Raw genomic sequence first — 27,213 nt, forward strand, 5'->3', positions numbered from 1 at the left:
TATTATCTCCCTTGGCCTGCCCCCCTTGTCTGGAGGGGTCAGCTGCAGGGACAGTCAATAATAGCGCCCATTGGTCCCTTTGGTCCCTTTGGAGGATGAGGCTGGGTTTAGCTAGGAGGACAGCGCCCAGGGTAGCAGCCAGGGAGCACTCCCGTGGCTCCAGATGCCTCTCCTGGGGACCCCCACACCACTGTCAGGTCAAGTCTCCCTGAGATAGGACCCACTGGCCTTACCCTGTTTCTTGCTTTAATCCTTTTATAGACAAAGTCAGGGAAGGTTTTCCGGGGAACAAAGCGGCCGGCTCCAGGGGTGACCGTCAGATTTCCTTCTGCTAAGACGATCCTCCCTTGGCTAATGACCACGGCGGGGGCTCCACGGCACTCTGTCCCTTCAAAGATGTTGTACTCCACATTCTGGAAAGAAAAGTGGGGGGCACTAAGTCACTCTGGCCCTCCTCAGCTTGCTCACTTTGACAAGAATTTGCCAAGCAACAATTGGAAGGTGATTTCCAGGGTGGCAAAGATTCTGGGAGGCTTTGCTGTTGCCTTCTCCAGCTCATTTTACAGAGGAGGGAACCAAGGCACACAACCCACGTCTATGGCTAGATTTGAACTCGGGGGGAGAAGTCATTCAGTCCTCTTTCCCCCATGCTCCCTAGTGGCCCTCCCTCCCTCTGAGCTTCTTCCCACTCTCCTCAGGCCATTTTAAAAATGTTTCACGGACATCGGCTAAGTTCATTTTGTGATTCAAACCAGCAGAAGCTGGGCGGGGGGGGCATGGTGGTTTATTGTTGTAGCCCGGCTGCCTGGACTGTGGCCCTCTCTGCTTTGGGGGGGAACCCTGGAATGATTGAGGCTCGCCAGGGGGCTCTCATGGCATCTGCCCTCGGATCATCAGAAAGTGGGGCATGTCACCTCCCTAGGAGGATGCAGGGGATGGGCCCGGAGTTCAAATGTGGCCTCCGTCATGAATCGGGTCACCTTAGGAAATTCATTTGACTGCTCCCTGATGCAGGTTTTTCCTCTGCCAAATGTGTTTGGGGTAAGCAGACTGGTTGGTCTTGATGGGCCCCCACCTCAAAAAGGGATGCCCCAGCCCCTTTAGGACTGGGATTTCCAGTTTTGTAATAATAGGCAGTTACTGGGGGAGGGGGACAACACACTGTGTGTGTGTGTTTGTGTGTGTCCTGAACAAGAGCTCAGGTCACTCTAGCTTTGGGGAATGGGGAAGGAGCCGGGAGCTAGGGACTGGGTGGATGCTCAGGCAGTTCCTAGACAGGGATGCCTCATCCTGGCTCTGCATAGTGAGGGGACTCCCCCAGAACTTGACCCCACCTCAAACTGAGTTCTTTGGGCAGCTGGGGTGGGGCACAGTGTCCAGAGCACCAGACTTGGAGTCAGGAAGACCTGAGTTCAAATCCAGGCTCAGATACTAGTTGAATGACTCTGGGCCAGTCACTTCACCTGTATTGCCTCAGTCTCCTCATTTGTAATGGAATACTAATGGGGTTGTGTGGATCAAATGAGATAATTGTTAGCTTTGTGTTTGGGGCAAAGTAAGTGCTATGTAAGAGCTATCCTCTAGCACCACCACCATCACTATCTACTAGTATCACTACTACTGCCACCACTAACAACTCCCACCACCACCATCATTACTACCACTACTACCACTGACATCACCACCACCACCAATTACTACTACCAGCACCACCACTACCATCACTAACAACTTCTATCACCACCACCACCACTAGTAACTACTACCATTGCTACCACCACCACTACCACCACCATCACCACTACCACCATCCACAACTAATGCTACCACCACAATCACCAACTACTACTACTTCCTACTACCACCACCATCACAACTTTTACTATCACCACCATCACTACTGCCACCACCACCTCCACCATACTACCACCCCTATCCCCTCCCCACCCTACCCTACCACCACCACTATCACACCATCACTACCACTATCAACTATTAACAGCACCAACAAATTTTAGCACCACACTACTACCACCACCATCTACCACACCACCACCTCCATCATTATCACCAGCACCACCACCACTAACAACTATTACCAACCCCTTATGAACTCACCACACTTCCATCGCTACCAGCACCACCACTCTTCCTCCACTACTACTCCTTCTGCAGACTTGGGGGCCAGTCATTGTCTATAGATAACTGGGGGCATTGGGAACAAGTGATTTTGCTTTGCCTTGCTTCACAGAGCAGGGATCCAGCCCAGGGTGGCGACCCCACCCCCTTCAAAGCCAAGCAGAGCAGGCTTCTCAGCTCCCCTGAGAGTGACCACCTTCATTGGAAAAGACAGTGAGGTGGGGGTGGGGGTGAAGCTCAGGGACAGGTTGAGAGGCCCGTACCAGATGGTGACTCTTGGCAGAGATGACATTGGCAGCCTTTGGGTTCCATATGACAAGGTCTGCATCAGATCCCACAGCCACCCGTCCCTTACGAGGATATAAATTGAAGATCTTGGCCGCATTTGTACTGGTCACAGCCACGAAGTCATTCTCGTCCATCTTTCCAGAGGCCTAAAAAAACAAGAGGCTTTCTGAGGACAGGAAGTAGCTATGGAGTCCAAGTGGTTACCAGCAAGGTGCCCAGCCCCATCTCTCAAGATCTCCCAGGAGGGGTACCTCCATAGTCTGGCTGTGTGACCCTGGCTGTGTTGACCTTATGACACCCCACTAGATAGGGTGGACTAAGCTTTCTGCCCTCCATACTCTTTATGTTCCTCATTCTTCTCAATGATGATCAGAGGAGCGGTGGGAAGGATTTGATCACCTCTGATTTTTCTGGGAGTCTCTTGCTGAAGTGGGGCACACATTGATGCCATTTAAAGGCCTAGATGCCCCCCCAAGGTGCCTTTCTAGTATAGGCTTCAGGGAGGTTTTGTCAAGTGAAAAATTGTCAGTCCAATCCATTGTTTGAGATTGATTTCAACCAAAATGTCTGCTTTTGTTTTTTTTCCCCAACTCCCAACAACTCCCTCTTGTAGACTGATCTGATCTGATTTTATTCACATCTAAAAGCCAATCCATGTGGAGGATCTCCCTGTGTGAACACACATCACTTCTAACAACCCATCATTGGGTAGCTTGGGGTATCCTTGGTTACACAGCCTGTCTGTGTCAGAGGCAGAACCTGAACTCGGGGCTTCCCACTGTAGCAGGAGCCATCCTGGTTCAATAGTTCCACCTGCTCCCCTCCCATAGGTTTCCAGCAGATATCCAACTGGATCAGAGTCAAGCTGAGGGTCTTGATGGGGACGCCACTCCCAGGTGCAAGAGCCATCTGGGTTGTGCAATCATGACTTGGGGTACCTGACTGAAGCAGTGCCTACCACACATCTGTCCCAGACGATCGCCATCCGCTCTTCAATCCCATTTGTGCCTTCAGGAATCAGCGTAAAGTTGTCTTTGCCAACGGCTTTCTGGGCTGTGGTAAAGGTACAGTGGGCGCTGCCAACAGCCTGCAGGTCCCCACTGGAAGAGGAGGGAGAATCGTGGATGTGGCCTTTGTGAAGAAGGCTGCTTCCCTGATGTGACGGGAAGGAGTCTAACCTATTCTCCTTTGGGTCAAGGCCTTTCCAAACTCCAGGCCTAGGTCCAGTCCCTGGGGCTGAGTCCACCTCCACAGCTCCCCCCACCATGGTATGTGTGGTGTCCTCTGATCCTCAGGGATCCCCCAAAACACAAGTGTGGAGAGGCATGCAAATGGCAGAGCCACACCTGAGTCCCTTACCTTGCGAGCAGAGATGAGAGGTGGATGGGGGTCATCGGATCAGGGCTGATTGGAGGGGAAGTGACAAAGGCCGCAGCTTTGGCCCAGTTCTTGCTCCAGTAATGAGAACCCTCAGCACCCAGGCCAGCGGTGATGGGCTCTCCATACACAACGGTCCCTAATAGGAGGCAGGGGTTACCTTCAGGCTAGATGCAGAATGTTCAACAGAATTGCCCTGAGGAAGGTGGGTGCTGAGGTGGGGAGTGAAACCTTCCCTTAGCTACAGACACCGAAGGACACACACAGGAATTGGGTAGAGCCACTCTGGTGGTGAGGGGAGAGAGAGTGCCGGCCTGGTTATCCTCAAGTCGTCCTGACGATTGTGAGGAGACCACCATAGACCCAGGGTCTCAGATGGCTACAAATACACCAAGTATGTACCACACTCCCCCACACCTCTGTACCCTCACACACACCCCCACATCCACACACACATACCCATACCCCCCACATACATACACACCCCACACACGTGCCCTACACCCTTACACACATCCACCCGCACGATCACCCCCCCATATAATACCCTCACATACACACGTACCCACGACCCACAGAGCCTGAGGCCATTCATTAGGCCCCCTGAGAGACCTGTCCCACTCTGCGGTGATGTTACTGATAAAAGAAATAGGCCTGGCATGAAAGAAGTAGCTATGGAGAGCTGGTCACCAAGGGCATACACTCTTAGGATCAAATCCAAGAGTCTTTGGGGGAGTTATCATTGTCGGGATTACAGACTGCCTGAGCAGAAAGAGGTAATAGATATTACAAGTGTTTAAGGTGAGCGGGGTGACTCCAGTCACTAGACATCGGCTAAAGCTCATCCTTTGACAAAAGCAGAGAAACTAATGTGTTTAGCATATTTATATATGCATATTAGACTGTAAGGGAGGGGGCGATGGGGGAATGGGGGAGAGGAAAAGAAATGCAAAATGCAAAATCTTACAAAACAACTCTCTTTGCACATAGTTGGAAAAATAAAGCACCAAGAAAAGTTGGGAACAGCTTGACAGGCACCTAAGCTTGGGAGTTGATTTGATGAGTTCAGAGATTAGAGTCAGGAAGAAATGGCAGCCCAGGAGGGAGACCAAGACTGAAATACTTATACTATCTTGTGACTTTGGGCAAATGATTTCACCTCCAAGGGTCTCAGTTTCCTATCCTGTAAAATTCGGTTGGGGGACAAGATGGCCTCTAAGACCCACATGAATTCTTCTAACTGACCCCCTCCTACCTTTCTAATCCTGTTACACCTTCCTAACATGATGGTGTTAGGAGTAACCAATGACCAATCACTTCCAGTGATTCCGGCCTGCTGGCCACCTCTCCAACTCCATCTCTCAGCTCCAGACAGTATTTCTGGCCATCCCCCATTCCTGGAAGTCTCCCTCCTCTGCTCCAACTAAAATCCCACCCCCAAGTCTTCATCCCAGCACCTTTCCTCTAGTCGTTTTTTATCTATATTGTTTTGCACGTCTTCACTATTGGATTGCAAGCTCTTTAGGGGCACTGTCTTTTGCCTCTTTTTGTGACCCCATCACTTAGTGCAGGACCTGGCCTTGCATTGAGGGATGGCTTTGAGTTCCTTTCATCACACTGAATGTCCAGGATGACTGTGCGCAGTGAGTTGCAGATGGGCTGAGAGCCAAGGATCAGTCCGTCTGGGGTTCTTTTGGAAGCATCAGGAAAACGGAGCAGGGAGGCATCGATCCTTACCTTTGCGTCTGGCATGAGCAATTGTATCTGCTGCTTCTCTGCTCATCACTTTGGTGACATAGAGGGGACAGTTGGCCTGCTTGGCGATGGTGATTGCCCGATACACAGCCTCTGCCTCCACCTGGTCAAAGGACAGAGATGGGGGGAGAGAACAAGAACTTCTAGTATTTCCAGTACTATTCTGGATGATATGGAACCCTGGGATATGGAACATTTGGGATGTCCTATGTGAACCCTTCTTGGGTAGCTCTAGGTAGGCTCCACTGGGGCTGAGGAAGGGCAGAAGTGTGACTTCTGGTGGGGCCCCATATAAGTCTAACATAAGCAACCAGGGGCTGGTGAAGAAAATCTGGGAATGATGGGGTTTTGGCTGAAGCAATTGAACCTAGACTATTGATGAGCTAGGGAGAAAGGGACCCCAAGGCATCTTTTTGGATGTCTTAGGCTGTGACCTATGTCAGATTAAAGGAGGGAGTGCCAGAGATCTGAGGAAAGGTACCCCTCAGAGGGCTGGGCTTTGGTATTAGCCTTTATCTAGAGAAGCCTTGGATGTCTTACCTCTTCAGGATGGCTAAGAACATGGCCCTCTGGACCAGTGATCCCAAGTTCCAATAATCGCTTCTGTTCCTAAATCAGAAAAGACACCAAGTTCTGTCTCTGCACTATTAGATCATCAGAAATCTATGTAGAGCATCTGAGTTCTGAAAAGGTCAGTGCTTGCACTGCATGAAGTAATCTATGCTATTCCAAGAAATGGTACTTGGAGTGTTTTTGCTTTTTGTAAATGGATTTGGAGACATTTCATAATGCCTCTGGGTCAGTCAGATGACAAAGAACCATATGATAAACAATCCTCATTGATTATTGTATCCTGGGCATTTTCTTTTTAATCAAGAAAAACTACATAACTTACTTGCTTTTCCCCTTTGCTTCCAGGACCCAAAGCCACTGACTCACTCCAGGCTCCCAGTACCATCTCTTCCTCTTCTTTTTTTTTTTTGGCAAGGAAATGGGATTGACTTGCCCAAGGCCACACAGCTAGGTAATTATTAAGTGTCTGAGGCTGGATTTGAATTCAGGTCTTCCTGATTCCAGGGCCAGTGCTCTATCCACTGTGCCATCTTGCTGCCCCCCCTTCTCCTTTTCATGGGCTTTTGTTCTGTCTTAGCTGTGATTATCTTGTTTAAATCTTAAATTTATTCTGAATCTAGACAGGAATATGGACCAGGTAAAAGAATAAATGGGAATCCAAAGGAATAGCTGAGAAAGCACCAGATCTGAAGGCAGGAGGAGACCTGGGGTTAAGTTTGGAGTCAGTGCCTTGCTAGTTGAGTGACACTGGGCAATCACTTCACTTCTCTAGGAATCAGTTTTCACCAGCAAATGAAGAGGGGTTGAAATGGGTAATCTTTAAAATCCCTTCCCATCTAAATTTTCTGATCCTAAGGAATGTGCTGTCACACAATACACATCTGCAAAACTGACCTTTGGGAATATTTGAGGAAATATGTCATTGTGTTAGTGTCTTATAAATGTGTTGTACTTTTAAAAAGGTGAGCTTGCATTCATCCCCTCAACATCAAAGTAGGCAGGCAAGGGGCTGGATATTCCAGTGTAGTCCCTGAGGCCCAGAGAAGTGATGCCAGCAGTCCAAGATCACACAGCTGATTAGCAGAAGAGCCAGAACTCAGGTCTCCAAAATTACAAAGCACTTTTTTGCAACAACCCTTTGAAGGAAGCAGCACAAGGATCTCTTACAAGTGCAGGACCATGCTCAAAGAGACAAAATAATTTCCTAAGGTCACATTGCAAGGGTCGATTAGAGAGGGGACTGGAACTCAGGTATCTGGCCTCCAAATTCAGTGTTCTTTTACATTCCCATGCTCATGCATCAGCCCAAGGACAAAGTGCTGATCAGATCATTTCTCTGGGGTCTGGTACAGAACTAAACCTATCACCTTATCCTGGGCATCCTAAGACTCCAGTGTTAGGGGAGGAGTTTCCCATGGCTGTAAGCAATTAAGAATAAATGCAATGTTGGCCCCAGGAGACTTTCTTAGAAGGTTTGTTGGGAAAAGCAGACCTTGGTCTTGGTATGGGAGCAGAGCTCTGGGCACTCCATCTCAGTCATAATGCAGAACTCTCTCTGGGGGAGCCATCTGAGCTGAAAACCCCAAGTTTTCCTATGCATTGAACTATTGGCTAGGAACAGTAGATCCATATTTTCTGTTCCATTTGGGGGTTTAAACCCAGGAGGTGTTCTAATCTTTATTGGGACTGCTGTAAAAGCCAGGAAGATGTTGAGTCCAACTCACTATTTTTACAACTAGGGAAACTGAGAGAGAAAGATATTAAATGACTTGCTAGTATCACATAACCAGGAAGAAGAGTCCAAGGACAGATTTGAACTCATCTTCCCGTTTCCAAAACCAGCCTCTAAAGCCAGACTCCAGGGGGTGGAGTATTGTACCTATTCTAAATTGGAATGCTTTGAGAATGTTAGCAACTGTAAAAACCAAGTTTCACCCTTGCTAATGCTTCCTAATGTGTCTTGAGACACATTTCAGGGTGGGTTTCAGCATTCCTAATAGTTCTATGTCTATTCCTCTACCCTCTCCTCTGGGTGCATTGTCCTCGGGCAATCCCAGTGACTAGGAGAACACCTCACAGCCAGCAGAAAGCCTTAGGAGATCTTCTGGTCCTGGAATTAGTGGCCAAGAGGAGTTGGTGCTGTGCATGGTGCTGGAGCACTCATCTCCAGGTTTCAGAGCAGTACCAATGAGTTCAGTCATTTCAATTGTGCCTGACTTTTGGTGACCTCATTTGGGGTTTTCTTGGAAAAAATACTGGAGTATTTTCTCTGGCTCATTTTACAGATAACTGAAGCAGAGGTTGTGATTCATCCAGGGTCCCACAGTAAGTAACCTGAAGGTGGATTTGAACTCAGATCTTGTTGACTCTAGGCACAACCCTTTGAAAAATAAAACAACCTTTGCCCTCAAGGGGTTGCCATCTTAATTTTTGTTGCTCTTCAGTTGTGTCTGATCCCTCATGGCCCATTTGGGGTTTTCTTGGCAAAGATAATGGAGTGGTTTGTCCTGTCCTTCTCCAGCTTAATTTATAAATTAGTTGAAGTAAAAAGAGTGACCTGCCCAGGGACATACAACTAGTGTTTGAGGCTGAATTTGAATGCAGGACTTCCTGACCCAGTGTGTCTTCTAGCTGCCCCCATTCTAGTTAAGGCAATAAAGAGAGGATTCACCAGATGCCTAAGAGGAGTTTGGGGAAGTAGAGTCAAGGAAGCCACTTGAGGAAAGAATATAAAGGAGGGAACCAGCTACTGAAGAGCCACCAAATGGGATGAGGACTGAACAAAAAATATTAGATTGGGTCATCGAGAGGTTATGAGTAACTTTGAAGGGAACAAGGTCCAAAAGTCAACCTCAAAGGGGTCAAATAATCATTTGGCTGAAAAATGAAAGACGTGGTATATAAAGAGGCATGGAGGAGAGAGGGAACAAGTGGCTGGGTGAGTGGACTGCAGAATAAAAGGACTGCTCATGCAAGGAGGGAAAGGATCCAGTGAGAATGACCAAAGGAAAAAATAGGTATAGAAAAGTCAGGAGGAAAAGGAAGGGGTTGGGAAGGTATAAACATAGACCCTGAGGTGGGGACAAGGGTAGTGGAGGATGCCCAAGTCAGAAGGCTTCAACCTTCAAGAAGCAGGTGGGGCTCTCTGGGACTGGGGGGGCAGGAATAGGCTTCTAATTTTCATATTGGTAGAAAAGGCCTCACTGAGGAAAGAGATTAGGAGTCAAAGTCATATGTAGTGTCCACATAAATTTAGAAAAGAATGTTTTGTATTACACACACACACACACACACATTGCCAATGACCTAATCAAAGCCCTTGGGTTTTTTTTAGATTTTTGCAAGGCAAATAGGGTTAAGTGGCTTGCCCAAGGCCACACAGCTAGGTAATTGTCTGAGGCCGAATTTGAACTCAGGTCCTCCTGACTCCAGTGCCAGTGCTCTATCCACTGCGCCACCTAGCTGCCCCAAAGCCCTTGCGTTTTGTCTTAATCAGGTCAATCCATCATGCATCACCTAAATTGACCAAGTTCCACTATATGAAATGAATACCTCATCAATAATATCCCCATTTTCGGCATGAACTTGTGCAATGGCTCCCAATTCTCGGATAATGCTGAAAATTTCATACATCTGGTGAGGGACAAAAAGAATAGTTTATTCTCAGACATGGAGACCTCTCTTCATATCTTCATAACCTTTTTCACTTGCCTAGTTACATTGTGAGTGTTACCTGGCCATCGGTACACTGGTATTTGTCTTTATAGGACATGAAAACCTGGAAGGAGTTCACACCTGAAAATGACACAGAAAGAGCCGTTACTCCTAGTTCCAAGAAATTAAGTGCTCATTAGGGCTATTTGATTGGTTTTCTATCCAACAGAGCTTGGGCCAGATGAAGTCTCAGCACAGGTGAGCTCTGAGGGAATCTGAGGGAATCTATTCAATCTCAACCCATTACTCTTGATTCAGAAACCTCCCAAGAGGGTGGAATCATGCCATTTGGGAAGTCTCCCATGCAAATAGCTCTAAATTCTTAGGGAATGTTTCCTGAGGTCCAAACTAGAGACGGTTTCTTCTAGCATGTGTTGTCCCTCATTCTGCCGTGTGAGAGCAAATAGAATAAGGTGAATCTGTTTTCCACATGACTGACCTTCAACAGTTCAGTTTCTCTGGCACAGGCTCAGTTCACACCTACCTTGAGTGGTAAAAATGACCCCAGCCTGAGGCCTGGGGATCAGAGTTTTTCCAATCATGAGCCTGAAGAAATTGGGACTAGACATGGAGTCCTGTTTTGCCAGCATCTAAGCCAACCTTGCTCCCTTGCACCACTCCCCATAGCCTCCACTCCTTCAGGGACCTAACCCTGCAGGAGTTGCAGCAAGTAAGCCAGGGCAGTTCCCTCTTTGTGCATACCTTCTTTTGAACCTCAAACCTGAATGTGACTAGAAGGCTATTCAGTGCATTCAAGTTTAGACTTGCTGCTTGCCTTCTAGTTGCCCTGCCTGGTTCCTTTGGGATTCAAGCAAAACACATGAGCCAGTGCTGGGTTTCCTGCCTTGTTCTGGGTGGCCCTTTGTAGCACATCACCACTTGTAAACACTTGGGAGTATGACAGCAACTGTGAGCCCCACTGTGCTTCAATGAATTGAAGTTATTTGGGGTGGGGAGACATCCTAGGATCCTAGCTCTAATGTGGTAAAAACATAACTTTTTGCTAGTTGGGGGTGGGGTGGGGGAAGGCAGAACTGGGAGCCAAACTCAGCTTCAATGAACCTGACTTCTGGGAAGAGAAGGAGCAGGGACTACCATGAAGATCATGATTCATTGTAATCTACTGCATGTGTCATGCATTTTTCTCATTTGATCTTGGTGTACAAAGAATTATCACATTAGGCTCTTAAGTTGTGCAGTCCATACAGTTTTGCTCCCAATCTAAGCAACATGTAGCATTTCAACATTAAAAAAAGACTAATTCATGATAAATTATTAGTGAATTCCCTCCCAAGTAACACACCTGCATGTCACCTTAGTATCTGAGCCCAGAAAAGTAGTCAGTATATGCCCTTGAGGCCCCAACATGGACAGTGGGCCCTGCAGGAATCCCTCAAGGCATCCTGTGGAAGGGACCCTTTCCTCCTACAGCTAAGGCTTCCTCCCATGACCTGCTACCTGGATCTCCAGTCATTCAGGCAACAATTGAATGGGAACTACTGTTTACCAATATGCCGGGGACAGTGATGAAATAAAATCTGAAAGAAAATGTCCTTTGTCCTCAAGTCTCTGATGTCTAAGGGTGCCATCTTGGACTGGTCAATCTGCAGAGAGACTGGACACTCTCTGTGCTTATAAAGAAGGGACACCCACCAGGCTGCACATCCCTGAAGAGCACTCACAATTCCTCAGGCCCCATCAGGTTGGAGAACCTCTGGGGGATGTTTTAAAACCATTCCAGCAGTTACAATAGCAAGTAATAAAAGTTCACTAGAGAGAGACATGGAGATGCAGTTTGTCCATATAAGCTTCATTCTGGTCCCACAGGATCAGCCCTCTCTTATTCTTTGAGACCTAGAGGGACCCAAATCCTTAAGACCCAAGGAAGAACATTTCCTAGTTTCTCGCTGGAAAAGATCTAGCCATGTGCCTTTTCTTAGAGAAGGAAACCCTGTTACTTCCTCTCTCTGGATTTGATTTTCCTCTTGTATAAAATGAGGGAAATCTCCATCTAGGATTGGATCTCTTATTTTCTTGAGTCTTTCTGGCAGCATGAACCTGGGTTGGACAGCGCCTTGGGTGTGGTCCTATTCTGGGCCCCTGCCTCAATAAGCCTGGGCCTCAGAGAAGGGGCCAGACTTGTGTTTCCCTCCCCCCCTCACTGTCTGGAAGGCAGCACCCCCAGAGACCTGGCCATGCTCACCTTTGTCTTTTACTAGGGCCTCCAGCTCCTCCTTGAGGCTCTCGTGCCAGCGGGTGATGTCAATGTGAAGGGAGTAGTCACAGCAGGCTTTACTGTCAGCAGCTTCTCGCCACTGGTCATAGGCGGTAAGCAGGTTCACCCCGGGCTCGGGGAGCACATGGTCCACTGGAAGAGAAACCAAGGCAGTGGCTATCAATTCCTGCCTGGCACTGCCTGGGGCCTAGCCCAGAAGAAGCCCCCAGGGTGTCTGCCAGCTTCTAGAAGTTGCCTTGATGTCTGAGATAAGAGGGAAGGACTGGCTCCTGGCCCGGAAGCCAGATAGGAAGGGCTCAGCAGTGTGGTTCCAGGGGCTTCTGTCATCCAGACTATCCTGCTAACCCAGGTGCCTACAGATAATTGTGGAACCCTTGATCCTAGGACCAAGAGTCATTTATAGGTGGCACTGATTGAGGCTCTAGTTCTGGGGAAATAAACCTTTGAGTGCCCATCTTTTGGTTCTTAAAAGACAAATGTTGGTAGTGGTGAGGGGAAGACACAGTGAAGCCTCATCATTTCTGTTTCTTGACTTTCATAACCAAGCCTGTCTAGATCCTCAGGCTCTGGGTCAAGTAGAGACAGCCTGAACTAACTTTGGTTCATTTTCAGACCATCAAGACGGACCCCGGGGTTTCTGAGGACGTCATTCCCATGAAACTGTATTAAAGCCTAGCTCCAAAGAGGCTCTGAGGCTCAGACATCCTTGGGAAAGTCAGGCCAAAGGGAGGGCTGGCCACAGACAGAACCTGGCCTTTCTGGGAGAGGGACCCCATCTGTCCTGTGAGACACCTGGAGTGGCCGAGGGCAACTCGATGGTACCAGATACAGAAGAAAGATGATGCTGATTCAGCTGGGGCTTCACAGAGGCAAATTCTCCAGCTACTAGGAGCCAGGACAGTAAGGCCAATAAAGGGCGGAGGAAGCCGGGGACTTGGCTACACACATGAGCAGACGGTGCACACATACACATGCACACTTACAGATCATCGTGGTTCCTCCTGCCAAGGCAGCCTTGGTACCTTGAAGGAAGTCATCAGCACAGTTCATGCCCATGACAGACACCTGGAGCCGGGTGTGGACGTCTATTCCCCCAGGCAGGACCAGCAGGCCATAGGCATCAATAATCTTGATGCCCCCAGGAACTATGAGGTTCTCTCCAATTTGTCTGAAAAGAAAATGTGGAGACTTTTCTAGTTATAGAGTGAGCTGCCCAGGGACTCTGAAGCTCCATGTGAAAGGATGGTAGTGGTGGTGGTGGTGGTGGTAGTGGTGTGAGTGAGCGTGAGTGTGGCCATGTGTGAGTGTGGCCGTGTGTGAGTGTGTGTGTGTGTGTGGCTGCGTGGCTAGGAGTGAGTATGTATGTGTCATCAGTGTGTGGATATGTGATTTGTGTGAATGTGAGTGTGTGTGTGTGACTATGTGTGTTTGTGTATGTGACCTTGTGACTGTATGAGAGTAAGTATGTGTGTGTGTGACCCTATATGATGGGGAAAGATCTTCAGGAGATCCGTGCAGCCGACAGGGACTCACAGCCACTGATCTCGCCTCCTCCTCTCTGCCTGCAGAGCAGGGAGTGACATTTCTCCATCCCCATGCAAAGCCTTGGCAAGGCAAACTTGCCAGGCTCTTTGCAAGCATCCTCTCATTTGCTTTTCCCAAGAACCCCGGGGGCTAAGTGCCATTCTTATTCCCATTTTACAGATGAGAAAGCTAAGGCTACCAGAGGGGAAGTCACTTTTCCAGGATCACACAGCTAGGAAGTGTCCAAAGAAAGATTTGAACTCAGGTCTTCTTGCCTTAAAGTCTCTATGCTCAGCTGCTTTCCTGGGTACTCTGGTCTCTGTCCATTTAGGTCGGGACCTCAAACCTTAATCAAACTTCCTTCAACAAAGCCCATTTTTCTCCAAGGTTAGAAATGAATGTGTCCTTAAAGGGATGCTTCCTGTGCCGGGCTGCCTCAAATGCTTACCAGCCAAGAGGCTGCAGCATGGCCATAGACATATCCTCGGCCATGCCAGACTAGCCTCCGTGACGCCTTCAGAAGGTGTCTTTCTGAGCCACCAGGGATAGCCCCAGCCCCCGCCCCTTAATGCATGAGGCCAGTTCTAGAAGGACAGACACCAAGTCCTTCAGGACAGCCGGGCCCAGAACCTGCCAGACCGCTCCATGGAAGGCTCCAAGCCCTTCAGAATCCTCAAAAAGAGCTGAGCCGGACTGGGGAGGGACAGTAATTGGCAGAGTTAAGACTCTGAGCTGGGGAGAGAGAGAGAGAGAGAGAGAGAGAGAGAGAGAGAGAGAGAGAGAGAGAGAGAGAGAGAGACAGAGAGACAGAGAGACAGAGAGACAGAGAGAATGGAGGCATCCCCTGGCAGGCCCCTCAGGTCCAACTGTCTCAGAGAAGCCCAGGACCAGACCCTCCATCCTGCTCTTGGGCTGCCAACCTGGGCCTGGAGGTGATGCCCCATGACTGGGGGCAGCACTCCCATGGTGACTCCAGTCTCCTATTCCTAGGCTTCTTCTCAAACCCCCAGAATTGGTCTCGGTCAAGGAGGTTCAGTTCCTCCCTGCCTCCTATCATGGATTAAATGAGAAGTGTCCCAGTCTCCTTTTGTGGGTTATTTTCTCCCAATAGAATTTAAGCTCTTGAAGATCAAAAATTATCTTTTTGGAGGGCAGGAAAGGCCTTGTATTTTTATCCTAGCACATTGCTTGGCATGAAGTTCATGTTCATTTCTCATCTGGGACCAAGAAGACACTTCTGGGGAAGCCTGTGCCCACCTGCCTAGGCAAACACCTTCTGCTTCTGCTTCCCATCAGCCCCATCCCCTCCCTGGGCACCTTCTAGAAGCTGCTTTGACTATCCAGAGACATGCACATACTAGACCTCTGCATCTCATGTGTCTTCTCTCTCACCACAACCATGGAAATCTGACTGCCCCCTGAAGATGCTATGAGCCTGGCCACCCTCTGGGACACTGGCTGCGTCTTCTCTTATGCTTCCCAACACGTTGGCTCAGGAGGGGCAGGAAGCAGAGTCCTTGCTGGTCATAGTCCTCTTAATTCCCTCCCCTCTCACCATCTCTCAGCAGCCCCTCCTGCCCTGAGGGTCCTTCTGTCCAGGCAGACACCCTCTTAGCCTTCCAAAGGAGTTCATGTCATGGCTTCTGATTTTCCTCTCCTCCCCAAGCAGCCTCCAGAGAAGTTCCCCCTTGGGCGGTGGCAGCTGACGAAGAGACTAGGCTTGAAGCTGGAGCCCTAGCCAGATGCTCTTGGGCTTCTGGTCCTGGGTTGCCCTGCTGTAGTCTGAATGGAGGGTATGGTGGTGATGGGGATGACTCTCCAGCTTCACTCAGCTCCCCTCCTGCTTTTCCTACAGTTGGTTCATGACCTTGCTGATCAGTGAGGACTAATTACCTCTGTGTGTGTATGTGAGTGTGTGCCTGAAGTCATGTGGCTGTTTTCACTTTCTCCTTATGGATATGGAGACTGAGGCCTGGAGAAATTAGTGGCTTATTCACTTCAGGGTTAGATTTGGAATCTAGGCTTCTTCTGACTCCAAATCCAGCATTTTTTTTTCCACTGAATTCTGTTGCCTATGCACTAAGTAGGAACTCAGACATCTTTTTTAATTCACTAAGAAAATGGACTTTTGCATTTCATCCAACATCATCCATATTTTCCTTTCATCAATTTAAAGAAGTCTGCAATTCTTTGGCATCTTTCCCAAAGTTTATATTTATAGATACATAGCCCAGTAGCAAAAGCACATGGGGGAGAAGGAATGAGAGATATTCCTACAATAATATTAAAAAGTCATCTACATGGGTGGCTAGGTGGCGCAGTGGATAGAGCACTGGCCCTGGAGTCAGGAGTACCTGGGTTCAAATCTGGCCTCAGACACTTCATAATTACCTAGCTGTGTGGTGTTGGGCAAGTCACTTAACCTCATCGCCTTGCCAAAAACTAAAAAAAACGTCATCTACCTCTATGGTTGCCACTTATCCAGGTGTGCTTTTGTAGCAACTTACTTTATCAAGCCATCCTCCAAATAAATGTCAGCATAGAATGATTGGTCATCGTTGACTATCTTCCCACCTTTGATCAGAAGTCGGTCACTCTATTGGTGCAGAAGGGAGAGAGAAACATATTTCAGAATGGTCCTTCTAAGTCACTTACATCATCAAAACGTCAGGTAAAATCTCTAGAGTGATGGAGAATATAAGCAATATACATTCATCTATTCAATACAAAATGAAAGGGGAATGAATGCAAACCCTGATGTCAGACTTTTAAAAGCAATTCTGTGTGTCCAGCAGTGGGGGAAAGGGGATTAAACAATGCATGTGAAAAAGATTTCTGAGGCTTACTGATCAACCTGCTCTTTGATTTCTGCTCCAATACCCACACCAACTCCCCCAAACCAGGACATTTGCTCCACCAGTTTCCCTCAGGAATGGGAAGTCAGAGCTTGGCTTTGACCATCATTCACATTCATCACTATTGCCATTATCTTAATCTTTGAAATTTTCCTCTCTGATTGTCAGAACCTATTCCTTTTTGCTCTCTACCAACTCCTGTCCTTTGTCTTCTCGGTGGCAGCCAGTCCCTCCACTCCTCCCTTCTAGGCCACCATCCCAGCTCTAATCTCACTTTTCTCCCTTCACAATTTACTTTGTAGTGGATAAATTTGACAATATACTTCTGTTTTGTAATTCCTTGTCCTCATGTACTATGACAATTCACCGACTGCCCATATAAACCCTGAGTTTACATTAATATTATGTTTCTAAATTTGATGGTATAGTGAGATTTTAGAAACTACTGTCTAAAAAATATGATTAAGAGGCTGGTGCAATTGTAGCCTGGGAATTTAATTTCTTACATTCTTGATGAATTCCATTATTAGAGGCTAATTATCATAATCCCAAACCTATCAAGTACTTACTTGGGTATATTTGCTTTAAAAAGAATAATAATTATTATTATTTATTGTGTGGGGAAAGTACTTGTTTTTTAGGTTTTTTGCAAGGCCAATGGGGTTAAGTGGCTTGCCCAAGGCCACACAGTTAGGTAATTATTAAGTATGAGACTGGATTTGAACCCAGGTCCTCCTGACTACAGGGCCGGTGCTTTATCCACTGCGCCACCTAGCCACCCCCTAGGAAAGTACATTTTTTAAATGACCTTGTTAGATCTCCTTATCTGCAAACTTTACAGATTCCTTTGAACTTCTGGTTTGGGCAAGGCCATAACTTTATCTGTCTTATGAAAGAACTTGCTAAATGTTGTGAAATTCTAAAATAATGAATTGGTTTACTGAGAAACCGGAATCCCCTCTTCCATCACAAGCATTGCCAAAATGTGGAGAGAAGACATTCAAGTTGGTTTATAGTAGAGAAATTGTTTATATGATAATTTGTGTTTAAAAAAAACATGACATTTTACCTGAAATAGTATAAACTGAAATTACATCTTGCAATTTTAACAGACTTGTCTTAAAATTTCATTTTTGCCTTTAGGGTTAATATACAAAACCTTAAGCGATAGATGTCTGGTAAACTGAGGGTTTCCAGTAAATAGTCTTTCTGGATTTTGAATAGAGTATCCCATATTCACTAACTGTGTGGAATTCTAGAATGTGATTTAAAAAAAATTAATAATTTACTTTTATACCAAGATAAATTTTAGCTAGGAAAAAAGAAGGGGTGTTGATTTTTTTTTGAAAGATCTGATAACGTTTTTATTGTTAATAGTTATTACAACAACATGAGAGATAATAATAATTGTACTGAGCTCTAAATGGTGATTAATGGAATTTGCTAGAATTTTTTGGAACTGTAATTTGGTATTATCCTGAGTTTTGAATTCAGGTACCATTGCCTGAATCATCATCATGCCAGTAATCCACCATTCAAAGAAAATGCCACAAGCTATTCGTGATTTCAGAACTGTTAAAGGTGGATGAATGTCTATGCCTTACAAGATAATGGCTGCATCTTCTTGACTTAGTTTTCCCCATTATATTATTTCCTTTTTGAAGAGTAAAGTTTTTCCCTGGATGATTTGGAGCCTGTAAATAGTATGAAATTGTGCTGCACTATTGGTTGTTAGCAAACACTATGACTTTTATCTGAAGTCAAAAAGAACTAAGGGGGACGGCTAGGTGGCACAGTGAATAGAGCACCGGCCCCGGAGTCAGGGGTCCCTGAGTTCAAATCCGGCCTCAGACATTTAATAATTACCTAGCTGTGTGGCCTTGAGCAAGTCACTTAACCCTATTGCCTTGCAAAAACCTAAAAAAAAAAAGAACTAAGGATGCTTTATCTTTTTATATCTATGTCAAGTGACTCTGTGCTTTTAAGTTGAGGCTGGAGGAAAAGTCTTGATGGTGTTACAACCACGTATGTCCCTTCTTCCTTTCATAAGCAATAAGCTTCTTTTCATAGCAAATATCTCTAATCATGGCAACTAAAACTGTAGTTAAAAAAGATTCTTGTTTTTACACTGCTCAAGCTCCCCTGAATTGCTACACTGGATGCAAAATTAAGACTTTATTGAGATGTCCATTTTGATGTTTTTTTTCCCTACAGTTCTGTTATTGATAAAGACAGCTCCATAAAGTCTGAGCTGGTTTTTATCATATGAATTAATTACTAGAAGACAAGCTGATTAGATTATTTTGAATTTTACTCAATTATACAAAGCCTTGGCACTAGGGAACTTTAGCAGGTTTACTCTGAGAATCTTCACAGGTGTCCTGAAACCCAGAGATGGCCAAAGAAACACCTCCATAAGCCTATCCTGTTCCATTCACAAATGTCTGAGAGATGCACACAGGCATTCACAGACAACCGAGGGGACCCAAACCAAAGGCTTTGACATCCCTAAAGCTAAAGCTATATTGCATTCAGTTCTCTGTGTGCTATGGACCTGCTCTGTATTCCACAAACAGTCTATCAATTCTGCTCAAACAGAACTTTGGGAATTGTTACAAAATTATGAGACTATTAATTGCTTCAAATTGGGAACTGAAGGGTTAAATTTTTGTGGATGAGCATAGAAGACTCCTGTAAGGGAAAATAATTCATGATGATAAACAATTAAAAACTTGAAGGCAATAAAGTTGCTGACAAACTTCAGGATTGTTTGCATAGGAGGATTCTGGATGGTCTCAAAAACAGTGTCACCATTCTGTTCCAACAAAAAAATAAATGCATCAACATCATGTCAGCTGGGGAGCAATAACTGTGTAAAAAGAAAAAACCAGTTTTGTTTGTTTGGGTATAAAAATTGGGGCAATTTAGGAGACTTGTATCGTCCTTCTCTCAGGCTACTCACATGTATACATTCTGAATACTACATATGACAATAAACCCACTAATTTGAGATCGTTTCTGCCTCCTAATATTTTATAACCCAACGTCTTCAATATTCTGTTCTGGGTTCTCTTCTCTTAGTACTCTTTTGAAAAAATGTATTTATTTAAGGCAATGGGGTTAAGACTTGCCCAGTCACACAGTCAGGCTATTATTAAGTGTCTAAGGCTGGATTTGAACTCAGGTCCTCCTGACTCCAGGGCTCCATCCACTGTGCCACCTAGCTGCCCCCTCTCTTAGCAGTCTTGAAGCTCCTTATTGATGTTTTTTGTTCATCTCCTTTATCCCTCTGGGATGAAGTACCATCTAAGCTCAGATAACTCCCCTACTCTATGATCCTTCCATTTTTTTATTCTCCCTTCTCAATTGTAATCTCCTGTTACTAGCTGCTTGCTAGACATTTCTATGGGTCAAACAATGAACATTTACTAAAGGACTGCTATATACCAGAATGAATCAATCCTAGCTCCCTGAAGGTTTTGTTCCATCATTGCCCCACAGGCACCTCAATCTCAATAAATCCTAAACGGAACTCATCAACCTCACCCTAAACACACTCCTGGAGACTTTCCTATTTTTTGTTGAAGCATTGACTTCTCCGGCTCAACCTGTGAAGCAATGAAAAACCCAAGACAATCCCATACAGCATGACCACTTGGATGGAACTTCAGCAATGATGGCAGCAGAATGGTGGAAAATACTGATGGGGAAAGGAGGGAAGAAGAAGAAGAAGAAGAAGAAGAAGAAGAAGAAGAAGAAGAAGAAGAAGAAGAAGAAGAAGATGAAACTCATACTATTTTTTTCAGTCTACAAATACTAACTTAACTGTTATGTGGCTATTGGAGGAACATCTGAATAGAAAAATAGAATGATATTCATCTTGCCATTCTCAATGAAAATTAAACACCAAAATGAGAGAATTGGCAGATAAATGAAGAAGTGACATTCAGCTTTCCCTTCAAAGAAGCAAATCAGATGGAGCTAGTAGGGCTGCATTCACCAAGCCTCAAAAGGCAATGACCAACAACATTCCATGAACTGCTGGGTCAGTCCCTAATTGTAGCACTTGGGGAAAGCACCTGCCAAAACCCACAAAGAATTCCAATAAAGCAGGTCAGCACCTACTGCAGAAGACAGAATCCTAGAGCTTCTACAGAGGACTAGTTCCAATATTCCAAGTTTAATCAGCATGTGCTTTAATGCCGGCAGAATCTGGTGCAAATGTGGGAACAATGGAGAGCAGTGAAAAAGATATCAAAGGATGTGGTTTAGGACAAAGAGATGGCAGGGGACAATGGCACAGAAGAACCTGGGTCACAGATACCTTCTTCAGAAAGACAGTTGGAAGACACTGGACATAGGGAGCGTCAAAATGTGTCATGAATAAGAAGGAAAGTATATCTTACCGGGCATGAAAAGAGGATTAAAGAGAAACTGAATATTTAACTAATCCAATCTTAGGAAAATAAGTTGGACAAGCAAGCAATGAACTCCTTAAGAAGTCCCCAAGACCAGGTGGATTTACAAGCAAATGCTACCAAACATTTAAGGAAAAATTGATTCAAATACCAAATAAACTATTTGGGGGAAAATGGTAAAAAAAAAAAAAAATAGGCTTATTAAAATCCGGGATTTTTAAGGTTTTGCAAGGCAAATGGGGTTAAATGGCTTGCCCAAGGTCACACAGCTAGGGAATTATGAAGTGTCTGAGGCCAGATTTGAACTCAGGTCCTCCTGACTTCAGGACTGGTGCTCTATCCACTGCACTACCTAACCGCCCCATTAAATTCCTTTTATGACACAAGCATGATTTTGATACTTAAACCAGGGAGAGCAAAAAAGGGACTGGAAAAAGTAATAGCAAGATTAATCTGGAAAACGTCAAGAATAGCCAGAGAATTAGTGAAAAATGAAAAGGAGGGTCAACTAGTAAGTCTGAATTTCAAACAGTGTTATAAAGCAATAATCATCAAAACAATCTGGAGCTTGACGATGATGAAGAGGAAGAGGAAAAAGAAGATGAGGAGGATGAAGTAAACTCCTACCCATCTCCAGAGAGAACTGATGAACTAGGAGTGTGCATTGAAACAGACTTCTTTTTTCACTTTCTTATAGAACCCATAAAACCAACTCATCAAATGATAGAGCTGAGAACAAGTCCTACTGGAAAGCAATTGGAAGATATATTTAAAAAAAAAAAAGACTAAATACAGGCAGTTAGGTGGTGCAGTGGATAGAGCGTGGCCCTGGAGTCAGGAGGACCTGGGTTCAAATCTGGTCTCATTAACTGAAAAATTACCTAGCTGTGTGACCCTGGACAAGTCACTTAACCCCATTGCCTTGCAAAAACTGAAAAAACAAGACTAAACACCCCTTCCTCTTCTCCAGTCCCCAAAGCATCACCTGGTCCCAAGGCTTAGGGGCAGTAGAGAGAACAAACATCTCATTCCAATACCAGGAAGGACTTTCCTCTTTTACCCAGACAGCTCCTGCAGGCCAGGATTTTTGCAAGGGGTACTTCCTCCCAGGGTTTTTCAGTCCCTCTTGGAAGGAGTTCCCCCCAACTTTTGTTGGGGCAGTAAGAGGCCACCCCACTTACCCCTGCATAAGTGCACATTGGGGTTTCCCAACTGTTTTCACAGAGACAACTCATTACTGAATAATGTTACAGTCATGTGAAGAGACAACATCAGGTAAACAGAAGATTGGAACCAGAGAAAGCAAGTTGAATGTTCCTGAAAGTAACTGGGATAGTCCCATTCTGCAGAAATAGTCTGTAATTACAAAGATCTCTGGACAAAACTGAAGGAGTGTCTTGACAGAGGGGCATGAGCCTTACAGATCAAAGGAACAAAGTTTAGCTACACAACGCTTGGAAGTTTTTTATTTGTTTTGCTTTTTTTAACCAAAAATCAACAACTAAGAGAGTAACTGGTTTTAATACAATTAACATTTTGGAAGATTGGTTAAGAATAGGATTTTATATAAAGGGGCAGCTAGGTGGCACAGTGGGTAGAGCACCAGCCCTGGAGTCAGGAGGACCTGAGTTCAAATCCAACCTCAGACACTTAATAATTACCTAGCTGTGTGGCCTTGGGAAAGTCACTTAACCCTGTTTGCCTTGCAAAAAAAACTAAAAAAAAAAAGAATAGGGCTATATGACCAGTGCACAGTGACTGAAGAGCACATGAGGAAAACAGCCAACAAGAGTTTGAAAACATTTGGCAACAAAGTCTTAAACTTATCACTGAACTTAAGAATGATAAGAATGCCTTTCAAGAAGCAAGCAAAAAACTTTTAGAGCAATTACATCAGAAAATTGAGAAGAAACAACATAAGGCAGCATCTGACAAGAAAGTTACCTAAATTGACTTTCTCATTTCTCAGATTTAACTGACTAGAAAGTTATATCTATTGTCTAAATGAGATATATGTCTGATATATAGAACAAAAACCTTCTATGGAGTACCTTCTATGTACAAATGATTTAGCAAAAACTCTAAAGTTTTCAACTTAACTGCTTGAGAAGAATCTGACTCTCAGAGAACTTTGAATCCTCTCAGTTACCGATTGCCCAACAGTAGAAAACAGAGTGAAAGAAGCAGCCCTTTCAGAAATACATAAAAATAATAAAGATGGTTTGAGATTTTCAGATTCCTTTCCAAGGACTCCCACCAGAAGTTGACTGAACTGCTTTTCCATCTTCTTCTGTTTTGAGGGCAGCTTTTCTAAAAAAAAATGACTTAGGCTTGAACACAAGTTGGTCCCTTTTCTTTTAGAAGCTGGAGAAAAGTCCCATCTCAAAACAAATTTGCTTACTAATGCTTCTAGGTCTACACCCACAGAAACATTCTATTTGCTGAATGGTCAAAAGCAATGCTTTCTTGACAACCAAAAGTAAGGCCTGTACCAAGGCTAGTGTTGTCAGGGGCTTTGAAATCCACTCCAAAGGGCTCTTGGTCTAGTCACCCAAACTTAAATGGGAGCTCCTGAGAAGTAGAGTGCCAAGAGTTTCAGGAATTCACCTTCCTATTCCACAATAAGACATGTCCAGATTAAAAAATACAGAAACAGATAAAAGAAGAAATCTCTGCCTTCAAAATCCCTTTATGTCTGCCCTGGTTGACAAAGAGTGAATGTGAATATCAATTGTTTCTATTTTGGCCACTATAATTTGCCTCTTTTCTTTCTTATCTAACCTTAATCATTTAACGGGCATTACCTGAACCTCTTCAAGATCTTAGTTTAGAAGGGTTAAGGTCTGCCACTGCAGTCAGCACCATGGCCAGGCATCCTGACTCATATCTAATCACTGGATCCAGATGTCTCCACAGGAAAAAATGAGGCTGGGACCTTGCACAGCCTCCCCTCACTTAAATCCAATTTATTTGCTTGTTGTGGCATCCCCTTCCAGATGATGACGGACACATGACAACTTTAGCTTAGAAGTCTGGACTCAGTCTTTTTTGGTAGCCTTAAGATGACTTGGACCAATAGAAATGAAAGATGGGGTGGGACATGGAGATGATGAGCTTTCCCAGTTCTTCAGTTAAATCTTGCAGAGAAACTAAAGCAGACACTCTTCAGGATAATCAAGAGAAATCCTCTTTAGAAAGCACCCAGTGGGCCACAGGTAGAACCAGCAGCAGGTCTTTCTGAATATCAGGCAGACTTGCTGTGATAGCTCCAAAGGACAGGAGTCAATAAGATTAGAAAGTGAGGCTGTGAACATGGACTGTATGTTGATTATTGAAACTGGCCTTATCAAACCCAAGCAACAGGAGCAGAAGGGACAGAGGGCAACAAGAACAAAAGGGAATACTGGCTTCTCAGGGCTGTTTGATCAGTCACCGTCTGAAGCAATCAAAGGTCCTTTGGTTTGGGGAAACCAGAAGAAAAGCTCCAGATACAAGAAGGAAAAGAACTATCTGTTGTTGCAATGAAACGAAACAATCAAGAAAATAAACCTGCTGAAGTTTAATAAAACCCCCTGATGCATCTGAACATTTCTGGGAAGTTTAATTCCTTCAACTCAAATTTGTGTGGACAGAAGGGTCCTCAGGGAAGATACTGACCCTGTCCACAATACAGTATTTTCTCCAAAAGGCAAAGAACAGGAGCCATAGATGTTAAGGAAATGTGAGGAAAAGTGGGGGGGGGGACTGATTTCTTCCCTTTCCAAAGTTGCTATCACCTGATTTATACATCATTTAAATATGATATATCAGGACATAAAATAATTTTGAGTACATTTATTGTACCTGGGCATTTTTTTCTTGATCTTATACCTTTGAAATAATGAGGTGCTTCTATTTTGCAAAGTGTAACTTAAAGGGTAAAGGGCAACTAGGTGGTGCAGTAGATAGAGCACTGGCCTTGGAGTCAGCAGGACAAGAGTTCAACTCCCAGACACTGGCCACTTATTAGTTGAGTGACCTTGGACAAGTCACTTAAACCCGATTGCCTCACATCCAGAGCCATCTCTACGCATCTGGATTCATATCTGGCCATTAGACTCAAATGAATCTGGAGGAGAAAGTGAGGCTGAGGACTTAGGGCAGCTCCCCCTCACTCAAATCCAATTCACACGCTTGTCATGACATCACCTCCCTTGAAGTTAAGGCCTTCTTCAATAATGAGAACAAAACATCCTCATCATCAACTTAAAGAGTGGATTTCTCTTTTTTTTTGGAAATATCAAAATATAATGAAAATTGTGATAAAAATATCTAACTAAAGCATCTGTACTCTGACCCAGAGACTCCTTTGCTATATGTATTCCTCAAGAAAGCTAATGACAAAAGGAAAGACTACATATACACACACACGGCAAATATCTGAGGTCCAATTTGGTCTTAGGTCTTCCTGACCCCAGGTCCAATTCTCTATGCTCTGTGGTGCTCCCTAGCTGCTTCCTCATACTATCTAGCATCTTGTTCTATATGGAGATAATTCTTCACTCATAATCACCAGCTTGTGTGCATATAATCTCCATGTAGATGACTCCCAGATCTCCATATCTAGTCCCACTCTCTCCCCTAGCCTCAACTCAAGAATTTCCAACTGCTCATTTGAACATTTCAAGGTAGATGTTCCTTAATATCTCGAACTCAACATGGAGACCCAAAACTTATTATCTATCCTGCCCAAACCCATCTTCCCTCTTTTTCACACTTTTCTAATTTCTGGGACTTCTTAGTCCCAACAAAACATTTTCTCTAGGTCTCAAGAATGCACAAAAACTTGACAAAATAGAAATGACATACAAGAGATAGAGAAATTACAGCTGTCTCAATTAAACAAGCCAACAAGAAGTCTTTTAAGGCATAATGTTATGGATCAATAGCATAGATGACTGATTCCTTAGGCACTTACATATTACTTCTCCCCCATCAGCCCCAAAACTGTGGCTAAGGACAACAAAATAAGCATACTAAAGAAGGACAAGCTGCCAGAAAAGAAGCAAAAAGCAAGAATATTAAAAAGAACCTAGAGGCTCTCTACCAGCCAAATTCCCTCTTCTTACTAGATATCACCATATTTCCTGGCAGGAAGGTTCCCAATCTTGGGACCATCCTCCTTACTCTCTCTCTCTCTCTCTCTCTCTCTCTCTCTCTCTCTCTCTCTCTCTCTCCACGTATCCAATCAGTTTTCAAATGTTACTATTGCTACTTACCTTTCTTTCTCTTCCTAGTATCTGGCACAGTGCCTGGCACCTAGTAGATGCTGAATAGATGATTACTGATTGATTAATCTACAGTTGCTCTCACATCTGTCTACTCCTCTCAGAATGCTGCCACTCTAGTTAAGCCCTTCATCTCATCTCAGTTGGACTGTAGCCTATCTATTCTCCTTGTCCCATCCCAATTCATATTCCACAAACTTCCAGACTCCTTTTCCTAAATTGGAGATCTGACCATGCACATCTCACCCATCAATAGACTTATTTCTAGAACTAATTCTCATCTTCTCAATATGAAATTTAAGATCCTTCACACCCAAGTCCCAACCATCTTCTCAGCCTATTTATATATTTGCCCTCTTCACACATAGTGATCCAACTGACTTTACTGTTCTTCACACACAACCTACAATTCTTTCCCACCCCTTTGCATTGACCATCTCCCATTTCTGGAATGTATTCCCTCCTCATTTCTTCATCTCAGACTCTACTGTCCTTCATAGTTCAGTTCAAAGAGTACATTCTACATGAATTGTTTCCAGATCTCTCAAGTTTCTAGTGTCTTCCCATTTTATGTGTAGCTAAAATAACAGTGGTAATCAGAAGAACCCTTGATCTGCTGAACTGGGACACTTTCTTTGGAACCAAGCAGCTTCATTTTGTCTCCATGAGGAAGGACACAAGTCACTATCCTATGCTAAAACTCATGAGCAGTCAGTTGCTTCTGAGTGGTCCTTGCATGTCCTGTGCCTGGAGACTAGGCCAAAGAGGATAAGGCCCTAAACCAGGAGTCCTTCCTATAAGTAAGGAGGAAAGATGGCTCCTGTGTCGAGTAGACATTTTTGTGGGGATTCAGTTTTTCTTAAACAGAGCACCAGTGGCAGCCAAACACAAACTGCCTAGGTACACTTCAGACTGGACCTCATATAAATCTTCCTTTTCCTTTCTGCAGTGCTTCCCCTGAGCCCAGGTCATTGCAAAGCAATCCTGAGTCATGGCCACTTCCAGTTGGAGGTCAAGACTTCATTGTCCACCAGAAGGTGGTTTCAAACACATCTTCACAGAGAAGG

At 44.8% G+C, this 27,213-nt stretch overlaps 1 protein-coding gene and 2 pseudogenes across 1 annotated transcript in view; 2 read left to right on the plus strand and 1 right to left on the minus strand.

Annotated features, from left to right (window-relative positions):
• The window catches only part of DPYSL4 (dihydropyrimidinase like 4), a 51,960-nt gene extending 30,416 nt beyond the window's left edge, over nt 1–21,544 (minus strand). Inside the window, exons 1-13 of the mRNA XM_074232135.1 lie at nt 21,532–21,544; nt 17,576–17,598; nt 16,114–16,202; nt 13,066–13,250; nt 12,050–12,214; nt 9,866–9,927; nt 9,685–9,765; nt 6,100–6,168; nt 5,542–5,662; nt 3,787–3,943; nt 3,386–3,527; nt 2,403–2,573; nt 234–413 (exon numbers count right to left, since the gene is read on the minus strand). Coding sequence (XP_074088236.1) covers nt 234–413; nt 2,403–2,573; nt 3,386–3,527; nt 3,787–3,943; nt 5,542–5,662; nt 6,100–6,168; nt 9,685–9,765; nt 9,866–9,927; nt 12,050–12,214; nt 13,066–13,250; nt 16,114–16,202; nt 17,576–17,598; nt 21,532–21,544 — 1,458 coding nt within the window. The remainder of the gene's footprint in view (nt 1–233; nt 414–2,402; nt 2,574–3,385; nt 3,528–3,786; nt 3,944–5,541; nt 5,663–6,099; nt 6,169–9,684; nt 9,766–9,865; nt 9,928–12,049; nt 12,215–13,065; nt 13,251–16,113; nt 16,203–17,575; nt 17,599–21,531) is intronic.
• Nucleotides 21,545–22,123: 579 nt separating this feature from the next.
• Nucleotides 22,124–23,362, plus strand: LOC141520518 (DNA endonuclease RBBP8-like; annotated as a pseudogene).
• Nucleotides 23,363–23,954: 592 nt separating this feature from the next.
• LOC141520519 (DNA endonuclease RBBP8-like) lies at nt 23,955–24,442 on the plus strand (annotated as a pseudogene).
• Nucleotides 24,443–27,213: the final 2,771 nt, after the last annotated feature.

This window comes from Macrotis lagotis, chromosome 4, assembly GCF_037893015.1.
Source record: "Macrotis lagotis isolate mMagLag1 chromosome 4, bilby.v1.9.chrom.fasta, whole genome shotgun sequence".
Classification (NCBI taxonomy): domain Eukaryota; kingdom Metazoa; phylum Chordata; class Mammalia; order Peramelemorphia; family Peramelidae; genus Macrotis; species Macrotis lagotis.